At 37.3% G+C, this 21,955-nt stretch overlaps 1 protein-coding gene across 1 annotated transcript; it reads left to right on the forward strand.

Moving 5' to 3' along the window:
* The first annotated feature begins 1,409 nt into the window (after nucleotides 1-1,409).
* SECE1 (secE/sec61-gamma protein transport protein) lies at nucleotides 1,410-2,118 on the forward strand. The gene has a single exon (XM_089989665.1). The coding sequence runs from the start codon at nucleotides 1,438-1,440 to the stop codon at nucleotides 1,951-1,953; it is 516 nt and encodes a 171-aa protein (XP_089845791.1). The 5' UTR covers nucleotides 1,410-1,437; the 3' UTR covers nucleotides 1,954-2,118.
* The last annotated feature ends 19,837 nt before the right edge of the window (nucleotides 2,119-21,955 follow it).

Here is a 21,955-nt window from a genome sequence, read left to right on the forward strand (position 1 = left end):
TTCCATAACTATTTCACATGGGTGCATTGGGGAACTCGACGTATCGCTTGCGCACCAGATACGGCATGGGCTAGATCAGTCCACCCATTTGTTTCTCCTCTGATTTCCATGCTATCCATTGCCAGCGGTAGATGAAGGAGGAGAAGAAAGATTTGGAAACAAAAGAAGAAGAAGGAGGAGGAAAAAGGAAAGAGGGAAAGGGGAACAAAAGAAGAAAAAGAGAGTGGCAGAAGAAAGGGAATATGAAGAGGTGGTGGAAAGAGAGAGGAGAAGAATGAATGAGAAAAAGAAAAGGAGGAGAGAGAGAAAGACTTTGGGGAGCCAGGTGGGCGAGGAGGGATTCGAACCCCCGACACCATGGTTCGTAGCCACGTGCTCTAATCCTCTGAGCTACAGGCCCCACCCCATCCCCACGGGATCTGTTCCCGAGAGTACCCTCCAAAAGGAACCTTTTCTCTCCTCAGCCATTTTATTTCGGATTAAGATGTGAAAGCGTGTTTCTCTCTGCTTTATAGGAATAGTTTGTTGTTCCAAGGTGTGAAGTGGGAGAGAGGGGATGTCATAATTAGAGTTTTGAATAAGGCAATATTTTCATTTAATAAGAAAAGAGGTGTTAAGCTTTTTATCATCTCGGTGTGGAGCTATTTTTCGTAGGACCTCCCCTACTCATTGCAGTAGAGTTTAACCACCAAGCTCAAGATAGATTGACGTGGTTCCTCTACGCCTAGGACACCAAGATATCAAATCATGAGAGAAAAGCATTATTATATTGGCTAGTGATTGTGAGGCCCCAAGTTTTGACTTGAAGCTGCCATCACATGCTAGCAGCCCTCAGAGTCTGTCAATTGTGGGGTCTAAAAGCAGACGGAGGGCAGCCAGGCGTATACTCAAAGTGTGCCATGTGATGGCACCTAATCCTGGCTAGAGATTGGGAGGAGGGAAACCTAACTACCTCCTGGCTTTTTTTCTTTTTTCTTTTTGTCTTTGTCTTTATCTTCTTAGGTAAGAGAGAGTAACTTTCGACTGCCCCTCTCCTCTTTAATACCCAAAATGATAGGTTTCGTTATTCAATCCAAACCTACATCCATATACGTATGAGTTTGGATATTTAAATTTAATTAAAACCTATATTTTACAAATAATATTTAATTTAACTTTATATATATATATATATACCCATAGTCACCTTTTTTGAACTTGCCGTGTCGAACTTTCCAACGAGCACCCGCACTCCGCACCTATGTGACATAGCTAATTTCATTAGTAGTAAAATAGTAAATTGACAGATTACATATGAAACGGGCGGTTGCTTGTAAGAAAGTTTGGTAACTCCGGCAGTAAAATGTTTTTGAGAAGTCAGGCGTGTATTTGTATTAAAAAGGGTAAACAATCTGAGCCTTATCGGCGAGGCAGACCTCTTCAACGACAGCAGCAAGAATGGAGTGCGCCCTCCGACTCGGGTTCCTCTCCCTCCCAATCCTCCATCGCCAATCCCTAGGCCCCACTCGTGCGAGTTTCCACATGAGAATCTCCCCTCAGAGAGCCCTCATCCGCCGAACCGTCGTCCTCCCGCGCAAGCGTACGCCTGCTCGCACGCTCGCTCGATCGATCGGAGAAGGGCCGGAAGGCTCGACGACGGGGAAGGAGAATGAGGGGATCTCCCGCCCGGAAGAAACCCTAAGGACGACGGAGGGAAAAGAGACGGAGGGATCGATGGCGCCGGAGAGGAAGGAGGGGGCGGCTGCGGGGGGCAGCAGCGAGACGTTCCAAGGGGTCCTGGAGGAGATCGGACTGATCGAGTGGCCGGAGCTCGGGAGAGTGCTCGGGACGACGGGGGTGGTCCTGTCGGTCATCGCCGGGTCCTCCGTCGTCCTCCTCACGGTCAACGCCATCTTCGCGGAGCTTTCCGACAGGGTCTTCGCCGGGAGTGGGGTCCAGGATTTCTTCGGATAGATAGGGAAACGGTGAGGCGCAGGGCTTCATCGTTGTCGGGGACTGAACCGAAATAGAGGTTGTGCTTTTCCTTGTTAAGAGTGTCTTCGATGAACCGTTGATTTTGTGTAAATGTGAAAAGAGTGCCTTCGATAAAGAGACATTTTCTGTCTGTGTTTTACCTAATTTGACTGTGGCAAAGCTGCTAGCATTGTTATAGCATAATGTTCGCGTTCAACTCTAAACTTTAGAATCATACATTAACTGGAATAATAATTGATACGCATGATTTCCAAGCAATAAGACAAGTGCTATCTGCAATCAAAAGAAATGGTGAATGACAAACAGCAAACCCAGAAAACAGAAGACATTTTTATTTCATATGCAGAAAACATAAAACAGAAATAGTAGATTTGCATAGAATCCTGTTCCCATTAAGAAACACTAGCGTAATCAACAAATATGCGATCAGCAGCAAAGCATCCACGACAGGTGACTCCAGTGTTGAATAATATATTTGTGTTCCCCTTTCAGCACAAAATAGCATAACACAAAGCAATAGACTGTTACAAGCTAAGTGCGTCGGCTGTGGGATGAACAGCAGTATACCAAAGACACAAGGCTCTCTCTCTCTCTCTCTCTCTCTCTCTCTCTCTATATATATATATATATATATATATATATATATATATATATATATACAGAGAGAGAGAGAGAGACTAAAGAAATTCAACATTACCATTAGTGAACATCAACAAAATGTTGAACCCATGAACTGAACAAGAGCAAAAGCCAAAACAAATAAAGAAAGCAGAATATAAAAAGAACATCCCACAAATAAAATGGGCTCACGCCGCATGCCTAGATTGCGGCAAAAGAGAGGTAGCGTCAGCAGGAGGGAGAAAAAGATCACTAAGATACATACGCAAGAACGTATAAACATTTACCAAGATTTTATGCACCAGGTTTTGAATGTTAATCGGAATTTGACAAAAATGAGCATCCTTTCGCGCCATCCAAACAAACCACCAAGAAGTAAGCAATCACGTCCGCCAGATAAACCTTCACCTCGTGCTACACCTAATACAAACTGGACCCAAAATCAGATCTAGTACAAATGACTCATCCTTAACAAACACTTCCGGATGCCTCCAGGTCCTGCTAAAGAGATTCACAAATATTGGGCAAGACCAGAACAAGTGAAACGTAGATTCTTCTGCAGCTTGACAAAGCGCGCACCAACTCGGGAGCTGAATGCCCCACTTCTTTAAATTACTGTGGGTCTAGATCCTATCGTGCAAAATTAACCAAGCTAGGACTCGAGAACGGGGAGAAGAACCCTTCGCCCAAAGCACATTTTTGGGCAACCAATCAGCTCCCGAGGGGAGCAACAATCTATAGACTTTTGAGGTCAGGAACTCTTCGCTTGGCGCCAGTGCCCACTGGAACTACTGACCAAAATTTTCAGAGTCCTCAAAATGGTCTCTAAAGCAGGCTAAAGTCCTCAACCACGATTTACGCAAGTGCGAGAGCGTCAAACCCCGGGTTCCCAGACAAACTGGGATAAGAGCATGAGCCTCATATTTAGCAAGAAGCAAACAAGCACAAGGGTTATCCGGTTGGTGGGCCAACCAACATTGTTTGGCGACAAGAACAATGCTCCACAGTCTGGGCACAGGAATGCCCAAACCAGTCATACGCCGAGGTAAGACCACCAAACATCAACCAATCAAGTGACGCTTACCCTTGAGTTGACACCCAGACTATAGAAAACCTACCAGCAAGCGCATCAACTGCTTCTCTACTCCCACAGGCATCACAAACATAGACATGAAAAATTCTGGTATAGTTGAAAGAACATGTATGACTAAGGTTAGATGGATAACGATAGAGAGATAAGACGACTGCCACGAAAGCAATTTGTGCTTCACTTTTTGAAGTGTCGGAGCCCATGCAGTATAAGAGAGGTGCTTCACTTGTAACGGCAAGTCCAGGTACATAATAGGCATGTCAGAAATAGTGCAATTAAAAATTCTCTTCTCAGCTGCAAGCATATTGGCATGAACATTGAACATGATAATAGAGCATTTTGTCTCATTTAGAGAAAGCCTAGATAGGGAGAGGAAGAACTGAATGATAAGCTTGAACCTAAGCATCTGCTGAACATTTGCACGACAAAAAATGATCATATCATCAGCATAAGTAAGAATATGACTCAGGAAGACTAGAACCTGCAAAGGATCAATGAAACGCGATACCGCAGCCCGTTTAAGCAAGACCACAAGACCCTCAGCAACTGCATTGAACAACAAAGGCGAGAGGGGGCATCCTTGCCGCAAACCCCGCCCCAGCTTGAACCGATCTCCTCTAACACCAATGATATTTAACATGGCTTGGGCATTTGAGACTAGCTCCCTCACCCAACTAGAAAAACGACGACCAATACCGAAATTTGCTAACATTTGAAATAAGAATGGCCAATGCACTGAATCAAAAGCTTTATGAAAGTCTAATTTAAGGACAAAGTAAGGCTGACAGCTATGTTGTAAGGAATGAACAACCTCGGATGCCATGATAAACGAGTGTTGGACCCTCTTATTACTGGTGAAAGTGAACTGAGAGTGAAAAAATTTGGTTAGCCACCGATTTCAGCCTATTTGCCAAAACCTTGGCAAACATTCGATAGAGAGCTCTCATAACTGAGATTGGGTGAAACCAAGAAATATCAGTGGCCTCATCATCTTTCAGAATGAGCAAAATAATAGCTACATGAAAATGATAAGGCAGTGTGGAGTTTCGATAGAACTCATCAAACATGCTCACCACGTCCGATTTAACACAGTCACAAAAGATTCTAAAAAAGTCGACATGAAACCCGTCAATGTCAAACGCTTTCTAACCCGACAGATCCTTAATGGCCCTAAAAATCTCATTGTCAGAAAACCTCATTTGCATAGATCTAGCCTGCTCATGCTGAATTGACCCAACTAAGACATTACCCAAGACACCCTATACAGTTAACGAAGTAGAATATAAATCCTTGAAATATAGTGAGACTATCGGATTAACGTGTTGATTGAGATAGAAAATACCCCCAATGGAGATAGAAGGAACGACCTTCCTCTTATGACGATGAGAAGCATATGAGTGAAAAAATTTAGTGTTGCCATAGAGAGAGAGAGAGAGAGTAGTCAAGATCTACAAGTGAGTTATTGTGGTACCTAGAAGGCTGTCGGAAAATCGACAGAGCACCAGAACTTTGCCAGTGGTCACGAGTGAATGTTGATAATTATCACCACCTACCGAAGGCAATCATCTTGAGGATTTGGAATCCGTAGCTCAAAACTGAAGGGCCTTGACTCATTTTCGGTGCTCTCAAAGCTCATTTGAGGTTGGAGATCCCACATCTCCACTCGAGCGACCTTAGATGGTTGGTCCAAACTTACCGGATGTGGGAATCCTATTTTTTTAAAATTTTCTTTAAAAACATGTTACTCCTAGATTCTTAATAAGAATCTTGATTTTTTCATGGTTCTTTTAAGAAGCATGTTATATGCCCCCCCCCCCCCCAAGACGCATTGTTTTCTTCAGTGCATGTTCGGGGGTCTGAATGAGCACCATGTATATAAGGTTGTGGGGCTCATATCCCCATGTGTGTCGGCATCACTTATCATCGGAGTTTGGTGCGGCTGCAAAGACTTAAGTTCCTTTTCTCGCCATTCCTGCCAAGAAATGACGGTTCGAGAAAAGGATAAAAATATCCTCTATCTAGAAAAGTGAAACGACGGTTCAAGATCCTCCATTTAAAAAAGTAAAAACGTCGGTTCTAGAATGATATTAACTCTTCAAATCCCAAATGTTTCGTTTTTGCCCTAAGCAATAAACTTTTGCACCATCTGTTATAACAGGAGCTCCCTTTGACGATGCACCCTTTGTCGTCATCTGCTGCCCCCAGACCCTCCTTTTTCACCGTCTGCTTCCACCGAAGCACCTTTTGTCGTCGTCTGTTGTCGTCTGAGCAACCTTTGCCTTCGTCTGCTGCCGCCGGAGCACTCTTTGTCGTCGTCTACTGCCGCTGGAGCACCCTTTGTCGTTGTCTACGCAGTGGCAGCATCGTTGCCACCATTGGCTGCGTCTACCTTATGGGTGTTTCTCCTCCGTTGTCGGATTACCAAAACTCATATCGTTTTGGTGAGTTTCGTATAAGGTTTCGTTATGCAAACAAATCGATTTGTAAATCTGAATGTTAAATCTTACAACTGGTTTTACTATTTATGCTAAATAACACCTATTTTCATACTGAAACAAATCGATTTGTACTTATCCACCTTCTAGGCGTCAAAAAATAGTTAGCACGATTTGTTCTTATGAAGCAATAATGATTTATACGTTTGAAGCAGTAACGATTTAATGAAATTATCACGATTTGTACTTAAGTTTGATAAATCGTATAACAATGTTGATGTATGAAGCTCAAACATTACAATGATATGTACTTATGAAGGTTATGATTTTTACAACGATTTATACGTTTGAAGCAGTAACGATTTAATGAAATTACCATAATTTGTACTTAAGTTTGATAAGTCATACATTAATGTTTACGCATGAAGCCCAAACGTTACAACGATATGTACTTACTTATGAAGGTTATGATTGCTACAACGATTTGTAAGTTTGAAGCAACAACGATTTATACATTTAAAGCAGCAGCGATGTGTATTTATAAAGTTACCTCGATTTGTACTTAAGTTTGCTAAATTTTACAACGGTGTACCCCTCTACCATCTCCAAGGTAGAGTATGCAACATGTAGGTTATTATGTTATTAATTTTTTTCTTTAGATTAATATGATTTCCTGTTGCCCGGTTGAGATACTAATGTTGCCATCAATTTCACATAGCATGTCGATTCAGAGCTAGTGCCACACTCATGGTCTTACTATATACTCTATGTGTCAATGCTGACTTGGACTTACATGACGAAGCTAAATTAGTTGTATTATAATTTTACACATGCATGTGAAATTATTTATTCGCATATGATGATAAATAATCATAAGTCATGCTCCTTATGGTATGAGTGCATGATTCTAGAGATCTTAACAAAGAATTCAGCTCAAACTTGAGGTTAAACAGGTTTGTATTGTAGGAGATAGTGTTTGTAATTGCAACAAAAAATATGACCTCTCTATAGCCTTGCAGAAAATAGTGTTTGGAAAATCACTTTTCTAACCCCATCAACTTAATTATTCTAACTCTGGAACTTTTACTGTGGTTAGTCAACATATTCATAAAACTGTAATAAAAATTTTAGCAGTAAACTCCCTTTAGATTAATCTAAGAAAAATTGAGAAGTCAAAATAAAATTTAAAAATTCTGCAACGAGCTATCTACAGTTTTGTATAAACAAGTTTTGTAATGGGATTTTTGGGGATTTTTGGAGAACAAATCTAAAGTTGAGTTCCTCTGTGAAGTTGCTCTTGAGATGCAAGATAATCTATAGAAAAAAATCAGTGTGCAATTCATTAAGAATCATTCTTAGCTACTCCATCTTTATGAGATAGAAATATGTCAAATTTCTAATTTCGAAAATGATATAGTTGTGTGCAATATTGACTATGCATCCTTGACTCGAATGAGTTCGAATATAGGATTATGTCTCTACAAAAATCCTAAAATTGAATTCATCTAATTGTTATTTTTGGTTGATTTACTCTTAACCACAAATTTTAGCAAGTATAAGGGACTGACTTGTGCATGTATATAGTTTGATGTGTGAGAGCCTGAGTGTACATGTGATATTGTGAGATGTTTATGCACCTAATTCAAGTGTGATTTGGTTAAATGCACATTGAAATTTTTTATGTGAAATAGCGTAATGGAAAGATGTTTACGAGAGATATGCATGTGACACACATTTGCAAAGTATGACTCATGATTTGTTTTGGTGTATGTGTTGGTGTAAGTTTTAGAAAATGATTTCTAAAATAATATTTTTAATAAAAACAAGTGTGAAAGACACCAAATAATAAAAACTGGCTCGCACGAGTGGTGAGTCTGAGTCAAACTCAGGGAACGGGAAATACTTGTATTCAAACACACAAGCTAAACTACTCTTTATTGTTAAAATAAAAGAATTACTTAATTAAATAAATAAACAAGAGAGTATTGCCCTACGCAGAGGGCTTAAACAAATAAATATAAATGGTTTTATTACAGACCCAATAATTGAATTGAATTAAAAATGGACACCTAATCTAAAAATGAAAGTAAAAGTGTCTTCAGTGCTTGAGTCATGTAGACCCTTTGAATTGATTTGCTTTTCTTTATCCTTCCCTCTTTATACGCTTTTGTATGGTTTGATAAATCAGAGGGAGAGTTCTGCCCTGAGGAGCTGAGGGTCTTTAAAAGCCTTTCTGAGTGCTTGAAGAGACCTCATATGGCACTTTGAGGGAACGAAAAGGGGGTCACCGCACGTCCGATCGCTCCATGCAAGAATCAAATACGCAAACACAACACAGCAACAACGAGGAAATCTAAACAAAATTCTATTAGTTAATGAATTAAAAATCAACAAGAAAGGAAAATCTACACTACACTAAAAGACAGAATAGTGAAACTAACTATCCAACAAACATTTAACTAATTGAATCAACTGATCTATATTAAACAAGAAAGAGACTAACTATAATAAATTAACTAAACACAATCTGACTACGCTAACTAAATCATGGAATTCAAAACGACATTAGTAAAGAACTATGCTGCACTAAAGCTTAATTAACCTGAGCTATGTAAAACGTACTAACAAACCCAATGAATTAACACAACTAAACCAAACATGAATTAGAACAACTAGGTAAAACGTATTAAAACAACTAAGGCTAAATCACAGTATGGCTGAATAAACTAAAACAACGCAAGTAATGGCTAATAAAATAATGCTTGTAAATTAACTGTATGAAACACAACGTCTAAGGTAACAAGCTACTAAAAAAAATAATAAACTAAAACAAAAGAAAAAAATGCTGAATGCAATCGCGACTAATGAACAAAACAACTAATAACTAATGATGTTAATGTCTAGTGTCAAATAAAATAAACAAAGCAAAGTTAACGTCTAACAAAGAGAACAAAAATCTGGTCAAGCATGCTAACCTAATCTATATAAAATATATTAATCAACTAACCTACTACGTTGACTAACCTATCTAATATACTATATACTAACTAAAAAATCAATCAAGCAACAAACAAAAAAAATTGTGAAACATACTAACAAATAAAAATCAAAACATTAACAAATGAAAATCAAAACACTACTCAGACCGACTATAAGTGACTGAATAAAACAAAATGAAACCAAAAAAATGTTACACCTAAAGATTACAAAATGCTAAACCTAAATGAATAATAAAAAAATGCTGAACCTACAAAATAAAACTGGTTAATAAACAGCCTATTCTAATTACTAAACTAACGTTGATAGTTCTAATTAGTTTGCTGTTAATTTATTGAACGACTACTCGGTAACAGAATGCATGAATAAAAAAACGTAAAACCTAAACCAAACTAAATACTTGATTAAATTATTGAACAATCTATGTCTCACTATGTTAATATTATTGGAATTTGTGTGTGATGCATGATATGCTTAGGTTCAAGCATGATATTACAATGGATATTATCACTTGATTATGAATGCATGTGGTGCATGTCATACAAAGAAAAATGAGAAATTATAGCATGACATATGCATTATACACCTGTGTGAAAGCGAATGAGAATGTGCAACCTAATAATTTATTATCATGAATTGTCGGTTAGTTAGCATGTGAATTTGGGTCAATATGACAAGAGATATCAAGCCAGCAATGAGGGTTGTGGTGTGTGGCACGAGCTACTGGATCGATGGGCTATGCAAGACCGTGGAAGCATTAGCATATAGTTCTTGGATCTCAATATCTAGATCCAAAACTGGGTTACCAGATCTAACAAAAAAATGCCAACAAATTCATACGTTAGACCCATCAACATAAATCCAAATTGTCAAACAAATAAAGGTCGGTGACTTACCCAAAGAACGAGTAAGTTAGGATTCAATAAAGGATTTGAGGCATACAAAGAGGGCAATATTATATTATACAACCAAATGTGTTAAAAAAACTCAGTACTGCTGGTTGACCTTGCAGAAAGAAAATCTGTGAGATAGGAGTTCACTGACTCCGATAGTAAAACAAAAAACCCTTACATTTCATACTCCTAGAACGGTTCAAGTACTGGCTAACATAGTTTCTCATATTACCCATGCACCTAAATTTGTGTAGAGGAGAGGAGTGCAAGCTTAGAGGGTCGATAGATGATTTTGGCATGTTGGAGGCATATTTGGCGTATAATAGGGTGAGTCTGACGCATAAAAGGGTGAATTCAGTGTGTAGACTGGCGAGTATAGCATATAATTGGGTGATATGTTGCCTTATGTACCTGATGAGTTTGATGAGATCTCAACTAATTCGGGTATATCGAGAGAACCTCTAACTGAGAAAACCTCATCCTCAAGGCCTTGTGCTGCCAATTACCTCTTGTTATGACCTTGCTTGAGATGTCATTCTTCCACAAAATGGCCCACCTCTCCACAGAAGACACAATCTTTTGATTCCCAGGGGCATATCTGATCTAGATGTGCTTGACAACATCAACGACATTCTAGCCCATAACCAAATCGTCTTAGGTTGGTGTTTTCGTGAACCAACCTACTCACCCGATGATCTATGTTCTGGACAAATGTTTGTAGTTGTTTGACAGCCCCAGTCAAGGCATGCATCGCACCGACCATCTCATTGTGTGACATCTATTTTGGAAGAATTTTTTTATCAAGGATAGATACAAAATTATGACACAAAAATACTTACAGTGTGATGCGAATGTCAGATGATCAAGAAACTCAGTGTTCTTTGTCGCTCTGATACCAAAGTTGTAACGCCCCACAATTTCTAACTTGTAAAATTTAAGAAAAATTAAAAATTTTGGAAGTCAGTCATTTTTTAGAGTTAAAAATGATAGTTCATCCGAAGTAGTAGTTTGCAAAGACCAAGTCAGTGAACTCTGAATGGGTTAGAGGCAAGATTTTCAACAAATGAATTGGGTCATCAAATATCTTGGATTTGGACCCGCATTTTTATAATCCATTAAAATCATAAAGATTCAAAATCGAGATTTATAATAAAACAAAGTTATACAAAAGTCCTTTTATAAAAAGTCAAAATGTGCTTAGGAGTGAACATCAGAGAGGATGGATTCTTGATAACATCGTGTCATCGCATCATTGCCTACAACATAAGTCTACTCGTCTTCTGTATCCCATAAAATGGGTCAGACTCATGAAAGTCTCATAGGTACAATGATGTTAGACAAATAGAACAAGACTAATACATGTATTTATCATACTTCAAAACATTTGACGTGCGTGATTGAACGAACCACAGATTTGTATAGACAGGTATCATTTCTATTTTAAATAAGCAGGTGTACATCACATCTTTGTTTTAATAATTACCAATGTGTGGGCACTCACAATATATAATTATAGAAATAACTAAGACCATTCGGGGGTTTATTATTCCATGTGAATTTATAACCTGAATGGCTAGCTGAGATTGATCCAAAAGTGATGATTTTAGAGACTGAGAGAGAATTATCCACAAGTAGAAAATAAATGGGGGATGCATCCTAACTTCTGTAGAAGTTGTGTGATCTACCAGCTAAGATAATAATTGGTAGCCCCGTAACCTAACTCTAATGACCGGGAACACCAAGTCATTGCCACTCAAGGAACATAGTTGTTAACAATATTGTCCATAAGAGCTTGTACCTCTTATCCTCTCTTTAATAGAACTCATGGATGGATGAGTATGTCAGGTCTTCTTGTATCCAGCAACCCATTCGCCATGCTTTGGTCTTTTAAACCAAATTTAGCATTTGCCTGTAAAGCCGATTCAAGTATTTGTACATGATTTTCCTATAATGCTGTGTGTTATCGCACAACAAAGTTTGTCATAAACTTTAATTCATTTATCGACGTACGAGTATGTCTAGCATGTATGATAGTACCACTGTGATGTGAATAATCTCGGTTTCTCAAAAAAGAAGACCAATTAAAAAATTTGAAAATTCAATAATTTTTCATACCTCAAGTCATGAGCATATCTGGGTCATTCTTGAATACAAAATGGAAGGACTTGACATAAGTATGACTGAAGTCTACATAGTTGAATTCTTGTATTTGTTGGTTCAAAGAAAAGACTTGGTTCCAAATATCTTAATCGTGACAGTCTCATCTTATTTAAAGTTCGAACCAGGTAGGAAAAGTGTTTCGAACAACACTCTAACATTTGGAGGATATCCGATACATATACACATGGAAACTTTGATGCATGCGAGCATATGACTCTTGTTTTATTTACAGAATAAGTTGTACATATGGATGCCAATTATCTTATGCATGCAAACGTAAAACCCTAGTTTTATTTTACAAAACATCAGAGGTATGCAGACTTAAAATCTCACATGTGAGCCCTTTTAAATTTGAATTAAAGCAAAAGCGCGCAAAACTGTGACTTTAAATAAATTCTAGCATAATTTAAAGTAAGTAGAAGTGCACAAAACTGCACACTCTAAATAAATGAACACATAATTTAAATAGAGCAAGAGTATGCGAAACTACATACTTTGAATAATTATATGTATATATAATTACACATATAACAAAGCATCGTCTGCCAAAAAGCCATCATAAATAAAGTGAAAGTACACAAAACTATATATTTTAAAAAATAAATAATTTATACTACAACAAAAATACACAAAATTGCATACATTGAATAAGTGTATGCATATATATAATTACAGATATATCAAAGCAGCATCCGTGAAAAGACTATCATAAATAAAGTGAAAGTATGTGTTCTTTAAATAAATGCATAATTTAAAGTAAAAGAATAATACACAAATCTGCATACTCTGAATAAGTATATACATATTTATAATTACATATATATCAAAGCAGCATCCGCTAAAAGGCCATCATAAATAAAGCAAAAAGTATGCAAAACCGCGTACTGGAAATAAATATGTAATTCAAAAAAGCCAAAGTATGCAAAACTGTGTATTTGAAAGAAATATGTATGTATATGTACTTATATATAATAGTATTATATTTATATTTAACATAAATATAAATACATATATGCGTAATGTTCATCCACCATCATCATATGCAAATTTTTCCTATCTCGGAGATAGTCTGAATGCTTGACGATTTTGAGAGTAGGTACTAGCTTCTTCATGCCTCTGTATTTGTGTCGAAGGTACAAAGTCTTGTCAGTTACACTAATATGTGGGCTCAAAAGGTTTTTATTGAACTGCATAAAGAACAAGGTTATAAAACGAACATTGCTTGAGTTGACCAGACCGAGTTAGGCTCAAAATGGCTAACCTGAGTGACTAGGCTATTGGAACAATTGAGTTTGCTCACATGCATTCGCAGGCCTATGCACAACCTGGCTAGGAGTTATCTAAGCTGGGTTTATTTTGGGATAATGACCCGAGCTTGGATCGGTTAGGAGAAACTGAGTTGAGCTCGGTAAGAGTGAACCGAGTCAAGCTTGGTTTACGTGAAACAAGATCTACGATTGAACTAGCTCGATCAAACCGAGTTAGACTCAGAACAAAAGGGAGGGGGCTCAAGTTGGCTTGAACTTAATCGAGTTGAGCTCGATTAAGCTCGAGTTGAGTTCAGTTCCAAAAAGGACAAGTGGGGTAAGATGGTCGAGTTGGCTCAGTCTATTTGAAAACACGGGTCGAGCCCGGGCCCAACTTGAGACCTTGGGTGTGTCCCGGCTCGGGGCACCTTGTCGGTTTGGTGACTCAACCGGGTCAGGCCCATACCAAAAACCCTATGGCCCGGCTCAGTTGGTTTGGCAGGCTTGACAGAGTCGAGCCCGACCCAACCCATCTGAGTTGGGTCTCAACTAAGTCGAGCTTGACCCAACCCAACCACCCAAAGGCCTCCACAAGGTTGGGTTGGTGGGCTCGATTGAGTTGAGCCCAAACCAGTCCACTGGGGCACTCAGCTTGACTGGGAGCTGGAGGCTCAACTGGTCGAGCCCTCCATGCTCCTAGTGAGGGTCTGGGTGTCCTGAGACAACCTGAGCTCGGGTTGATGCGGGCGAGAACAAAGAGGGAGAGTGAGAGAGTGTCATGAGGGGAGCCGGGGAAAGAGAGGGAGTGTCGCGAATGAGAGAGAGTGGCGGTGAAGGGGGGTTTAAATAGAGTCAGGGATGGGGTGCTTATAGGAAGGGGTATGGGTTTTGGATTGGATCCAACCCCGAAACCTAATAAAAAGAAGGGGGTCGTGGGGTATATTTGGATTAGGTTGGGTCCATTTGGACCCAACTCAATTCTAATATATATATATATATATATATATATATATATATATATATATATAATGTGTTGTGTTTCAGATTGGGGTGGATCCGTTTGGATTCAATGTAATTCTTAAAATTATATATATATATATATATATATATATATATATATATATATATATATATATATATATATATATATATATATATATATATATATATATATATATATATATATATATATACCAAGAGAGAGTTACATATGGTCCAGATTTAGATACTATAAGTCCAAATCAATCCTAAAACCTTACTTCTAGTTTTTATGTATTGGATTAGATCTCATTTGGATCCAATTCTAATTAAATGCAAAGGTGCTTGGGTCCGCCTGGACCCAAACCTCAAAGTTATTATATGTGAGACCCATTTTGGATCTCGTTCGGATCTTGGGTCCCACATGACCATATATATATGATTAGGTCTTTGTATTTTTTAGAATTGATCCATATTTCTGGATCAAATTCTAAATTCATAATGTTTATCAATATGGATCTCATTTGAATCTATTTTTTTTTTAGATTGAATTCATCTAATGGATCTATTCTTTGGCCTCACAAATTTTGAGTGACCTGGATAAATTTAGAGATCAGTCTCAAAAATATTCTGAACCCTGACTGGGTCCACTAAATGGATTTGAGTCCTTGTTATGAAGTTACTTAGATTCACATCTGATTCTGGATTCAAATCTATTTGACTCATGAAATTAATGGATTCTTGATATTATTATTTTTTTAAAGGTATAGTTGGAACTGGGGGTTGATCCTTGTGGATTTCTCTATAATGAGTTTGTATAAGTTGTATACTTTTTAACGTTCAAAAGTTCATCAATTTATTTACTGCCCATGGATTTCTCATAAAAAATACCAGAAATAATCCCATCTCATTTCTAAAAGACCCAAAAAATTTATGGACTTCAAATAACCGGTCAGCTGCTGCAGCTACCTCTCTCCGACAACATCGGCAGCCCTGTCCGCCTACCTTCTTCGGCTCGCAGAGGGTCACGGTAATGGTAGAAGATCACGATGTCCTCCTCAGCGTATCCCCTCTATCCGCACCGCCGGGTTTCAATCGGTGATTCTGTTTTTTTCCGACGAAGCCCCCCCTCTCCGTCTCCTCCTCTCTCCCTAGATTTTTGTTTCCTCTCTCTATCCGACTCTCCCTCTTCTGTCAGAGGAGTCGGTGCCCTTAGTCGGATGTCAGATCTCTGGCTAGCGGATCTTTGTCAACGCGTTCAGATCTGACTACCCTATGAGTAGAACTGTGCCCAATATGTTCAGATTTGGCCTTTAATCGGCAGATCTGCACCCTAACATGTCGGAATTAACGTTATCATCATATCAGCGCCTTAGACGGGCCTGATATGACTGTGATCGTTAGATCAATGCCTTATATGGGCCTGACCTAGCTATGACCGTCCGATCAACACCTTAGATGGGTTTGATCTGACTGTTATCGACAGATTAGCACCTTGATGGTTTGGATATGATTATGATCATCAGATCAGCACCTTAGATGGGTTGGATCTGACTATTGATCAACATAGCCCTAGAAGACCGAATCTGACTTTCGATCGACATATCCACACCCTTGATGTTTGGATATGTCTGTGATCCGTAGATTCAATCTTTGTTGGTTCTTTTCTTGTTCAAAAAAGTTGATTTACTACACCAGTCAGACGATCCCCTCAAATTTTTAATATTTGCTCGTTGCATGCCTGCACCGAAGACAAGAGCAGACACACAAACACAAACACAATCACAATCGGTTTTGAGTAGTTCTGCGTTCTGTCTGCACAGTCCACCTACTTGTCTCATGTTTGCAGGTATTGTTCTGTTAGGTGCAACCCAAGAGCCACTTGCCCCATGGAGTGCACGAGTTGTTTTTCTGCAAGCAGTGCCCTTAGTGAGCCCATTTATCATAGTCATTCATACTGCCCTACAGTCCTGCACTCCACCAATTGGGTGCAGCCTTTCTAGGGGCTGAACCCAGTGTTCTGATATCACTGATAGATCTCATAGGATCCAAAAAACCGATATGGATGGGTCACTTGAATCGAATAGGGCATGTGTGCCAAAAAGAGGGTTTGAACCTACACACTCTCCCGTTGAGTTATTTCAACCCTCTCCAAGCTTTGGGCTTTTTCTCAGTCCTCCGTTAGAGCTCTTGTTATGATGAGCCATTATATAGGCAACCAAAGATAATGCCCTTATGAGGTTACATTCAGCCCATAAATAATATAATTATATTACAAAATTAATCTTAATGAACAGTTACAAGATCCATCCCTCACAACTCTTATAAAAACTCATCCAACTCTCAACAAAGTTCATACTTACCGTCATCAACAAAAACTACTTAACTCCTTGTTGGTAGGCACGTCTCATTATGGTGGGACGTTGCAGGTTCAAAACCCAATGGCACGTTTAATAATAACTGGTGGGAGTCTGCCTAACCCCAGCTTGCTTTTCAAAAAAAAAAAAAATTAACTTCCTTGCACTCAAACTTAACTCTAGAACTTCGACATCAGCAAGCACCAAACACAATTCCAAGATATAAAAGGTTTGATAGAACTAAACAAACAATGGCCCTCTCAAACACTGAAAGAATTGTGTCAAAAGCTCCACCAATTTTTATTCAGGAATTGTGTAATAAACTTATTTCCAAATCGCCTGCTTATCCTATTAGAATTTTCAAACTTTTTTTTTAGGCGTGGTTAGGAGATTGGGCTAGAGTACTTTACAAAGTAATCGAGCGTCCCAAACCAGAGAAAATTGCTCCGCACATCCACGTTCGTAGGACGTGTGTTCCACTAGTCTCAAACTAAATTTGAAACCAGTTTTTACAATAAAATTCGAAATAGTATTTTCTTATGAAAGACAAATTTAACGTCCCAATGTATTTATTGCAATGAAAACTGATTTTGTGCATTTACTTGGGGTTCCATAGTAAAATGCACCGCCATCATGTCCTTATGATGCTTTCTTTTGTTGGATTTAATGAAACAAACACGTCCTATACTTCCCTAAACGTTGGTTTGCATGTCTTTTTTAATGACGAGGAACCCTCCGGGTGGGACTCCATGACCACCATGACTTTTGTGACCCATCTCTAAAAGCTATGGACACACTAGTGCGCCAGCAGGGTTTGATCTGGTGCCTTCATCTCATAACCCTCAAAATGACCCTGCTGGTTTGCATGTCTTTTTTTAATGACGAGGAACCCTTCGAATGGGGCTCCATGACCACCATGCCTTGTATGACCCACCTCTAAAAGCTATGGACTCAAAGGAGTGCACATGAACAAGATAATCATGTTATGACAAAAAAAATATATAACATCAAACGATATAGGGCAACAAAATCATGACAGAAATTTTTATAACATTATACAATAAGGCAACAAGATCATGATATAAATTTTTTTTAAAGTCAAGCAATAGGGCAGCAAGATTATGACAAGAAGTTTTTTTTTAATTCAAGAATATGGCAACACGATTATGACATAATTTTTTTCTTGAAATCAGGCAATATGGCAACATAGTAATATATGATAACAACAAAAAACTTGTGAAACCATACAGGGCAGCATAGCTATGTAGAACAACAAAAATCTTTTTTTTTTTTAATTCAAATGAGTAGGTTGTTCCATGTATGACAACAATTCATTGAATCAAATTGCATATGAATGAAATTGTTCGTATATGACAACAGTTCAATCAAATTAAAATCCATGTGCAAGTTGCTCATATTATGACAACAATTTAATCAGATTAAAAGCCATATGTACAGGCTATTCACCGTATGACAACAATTCAATCGAATTAAAACCATATGTGCAGGCTGTTCACACCATGACAAAAATTTAATCAAACTAATTTTATATGAACTAGGTTGTTCATATAATTGACAACAACCCATTAATTAAACTACAATGAATAGGGCTATTCATATTATGACAACATCTCATTTATTTAGAATGCATATGAGTAGGAATGTTCATAATATGACAATAGTCATAAAATAAAAATACATATGCACAATGATGTTCATATTATGACAACCCATTTAATTAAAATAATTAAGCAGGACTATCATAATATGACATCAAGTTATAAAATAAAAATGCATATAGTTAGGGTTGTTCTTGTATGACAGTCATTCATTCGTGACATATATGACAAAAATTTATTTTAAACCACATACATATGAACAAGAGCAATTAATTTAATAAAAATGCATATGAGCAACAATGTCTCATACATAACAAAAAATTTTAAATCTAAAGGCAATGGCAGAGCTATCACACACATGACAAAATTTGAAAATCGATGTGCAAGTGTGGCGAACCGTCACATGCATGACAGCAAAACAAATTTTGTTTTTCTCAAAACACAAACCGTGCAAGGCTCGGTTTCTAAAAATCAAATCCCCAAACCGTGCATGGCTCAGTTTAAAAAAAATACTTATATATATATATATATTTTTTCAAGTCACACAAACACAACCTCATATTCAATGCTCAAACATTTTTTTTGTTTATATATATTTTTTGAATCTACATCATAACAAAACGAGATAGTTAAAGGAAACATAAATAAAAGAAATGCAATTTCAGCATGGATTTAAGACAATGATCAGATTCGACCACTTCCAAAAAGAAAATCACGAATTCAAACATCTATATAGGTTTTGTTTTTCATTCAGACCATTTGAAATAGAAATCATATATCGGATTTTTTTCTCACTAAAAAAAACACATGACAGTCATAGATTATCATCTTAGTAAAACCTTTCTTTTTTTCTCATAACACAAACCGAAATTCGCATATACATCAACTAAAATAAAATTTTCATGAATCTAATGACAATTTCAAACACCAAAACAAAAAATAGCACATACATCCACTAAAATAAAATTTTCATGAATCTAATGACAATTTCAAACACCAAAACAAAAAATAGCACATACATCCACTAAAATAAAATTTTCATGAATCTAATGATAAGTTCAAACACCAAAACTGAAAATCGCATATACATATACTAAAATAAAAATTTTATGAATCTAATGACAAGTTCAAACACCAAAACTGAAAATCGTATATACATATACTAAATGAGAATTTTAGTGCATCAAAGAGATGTTCAAGCACCAAGACCTAAAATCACATAGCCTATATATGTATATTAATAATTTTTTTCTAGATTATATCTAGCATATCACAACATCAAAATGGAATATGATATCAACAAATATTCAAGAATTCACCGCCACTACACCTTTCAAGCAAATTCTAACTCGAATTGGGCCTAATGCATGTCATTATCACGAAGGGAGGGGTTAGTACCTACCTTTGTATGCAAATCTAACATGAACAATCCCTAGGTATGGCTAAACATGACCTCTAGCATGATTCCTCGACAGTTCTCCTCCTTAAGATCGATCAAAACAATAAACCACAAAAACCTCAAAGTAAAAAATCTAAAATAAAACCTCATAGAATAAGAAATAACAAGAAAAGGAGGCGGGAGGGTCGACCTACCCGAGGTCGACTCATCCTTCACCCCCTAGGTGTTGGGTGTTCTTTAAAACCGACCACCAATCGAGTTCTCCAGCTGGTTGGCCTCCTCAACTGCACCAAGAGTAGTGTCCAGTTCAAACACAAGGTAAAAATTGTGGTAGTGATAGTGTGAGGGGGAGAGAAAGAGGATATGCAAGGTCATGTAGCCTACCCCCACCCCCTTCTCTCTAAGCATTAACGCCCCTCATCCCTTTCCTTATTCTCATCATTACACTTCCTTTGTTTTTGTTTTTGTTTGATTTTTTCTCTCACATGAGAGACTAGAGCCTCTAAACTCTACAAAAAGAGTAGCAGCCGGTTGCTAATGCATGTAGACCAAGCTCTGCATGCATTGGCCCAAGGTAAGGTGCATTATGCTATTTTAGTTTTTTTTTCTTTTTTCTTTTCTTTTTTTTTATGGCTAGCTTGGGCGGCAAGGGGATCTCTTCAGGCTTAGCTTTGCATGCATTGGTCTAAGTCTCTTTTACTTTTTTCAATTCAACTCATAGAATTTATTTATTTCAAAAACCACCTAGTCAAAGCTTAGTCAAAGTACTTGAAACCAACATGGGTCTCACACAGTTGACCTAGTTGGTCAACTTAGAATGAGATGACTATGTCCCTCAGGGTCAAAAATACCCTTGCAAGACATCAAATTTGTTTGAATTGCCATCAAAACTTGCCGAGGGTGTTCTGAAGCCAATCCAAACCCGAGTTTGATGAAATAAAAGTCAAAATTCATTTAAATTTCATTGTGAATCTATTCCTAACCTTGAAATTAGGGCTTTCTGGCCCTAAATGTCCAAAATTCTTTTTAAAAGGAATTATTCTAAAATCAAGGTTGTTACAGTGAATGTCTATCATGTCGCACGATGGACACTCAACATGAGTGACCTTCATTTGAGCACCTAACGAGTGAGCAACTACACATCACTCTCTCTCTCTCTCTCTCTCTCGATATATATATATATATATATATATATATATATATATATATATATATATATATATATATATATAAAGTGGAAATATGAGAACTAATTTGTGAACCACGATTTTCATGGATTTTTTGTTCTTTTCTCTTGAATCTAACCACATGGATGTGATCTTCATGATTGGTTTTATAAGAACTTGTTCTTGAATCATCTGATTTTGAAGAATAAACGAGATTTTTTTAATGCTTTAAAATCAATGGCTCACAACCTTTATAAATATTCAAGCATTCAAAAACCTTATTTTTTCATCAAAAATACATGATCCAATGGTTGATTCCTAGCAAATTCACTATAGCAAGCACATCCACATGGTTTGATTTGCAAAAAAAATGTTAAAATGCCCATATTTCCAGTTCTCATATTCTAACCACTCATATGAAAACTGAAGTATGAGAACTAGATTATGAAAATTGAAAATATGATCATTTCCAACACTTTTTTTGCAAATCCAACCATGTGGATGTGCTTGGCATGGTGAATTTGATAGGAATCAACCATTAGATCATGTATTTGGATGACAAAAATATGATTTTTGAATACTTGAAGATTAATGAAGATTATTAGCCATTGATTTTAAAGCATTAAAAAAATATGTTTATGCATCAAAATCAGATTATTCAAGAGCGAGTTCTTATAAAACCAACCACAAAGATCACATCCGTGCGGTTAGATTCAAGAGAAAAGAACAAAAAATCCATGAAAATCACGGTTCACACATTAGTTCTTATATTCTAGTGATTATATATATAGGGAAACTAGTAAAATATGTAAACCCGTATGAACCTAGATTTCATAGGTTTTTTTGCAAATATAACTCTGTAGATGCCTTGGGGGTGGTCTATTTACTTGGAATTCACTGTTAGATCATTATAACGGGATCAAGAAATATGAATTTTTATGTTTGCATATTTATAAAATTATGAGCCCTTGATTTTCGTTCTTGGTAATCGGATGTTCTAAAGTTTGTTTCTATAAAACCAA

This window comes from Nuphar pumila, chromosome 15 (genome assembly GCF_984573655.1).
Source record: "Nuphar pumila chromosome 15, dmNupPumi1.hap1.1, whole genome shotgun sequence".
Classification (NCBI taxonomy): domain Eukaryota; kingdom Viridiplantae; phylum Streptophyta; class Magnoliopsida; order Nymphaeales; family Nymphaeaceae; genus Nuphar; species Nuphar pumila.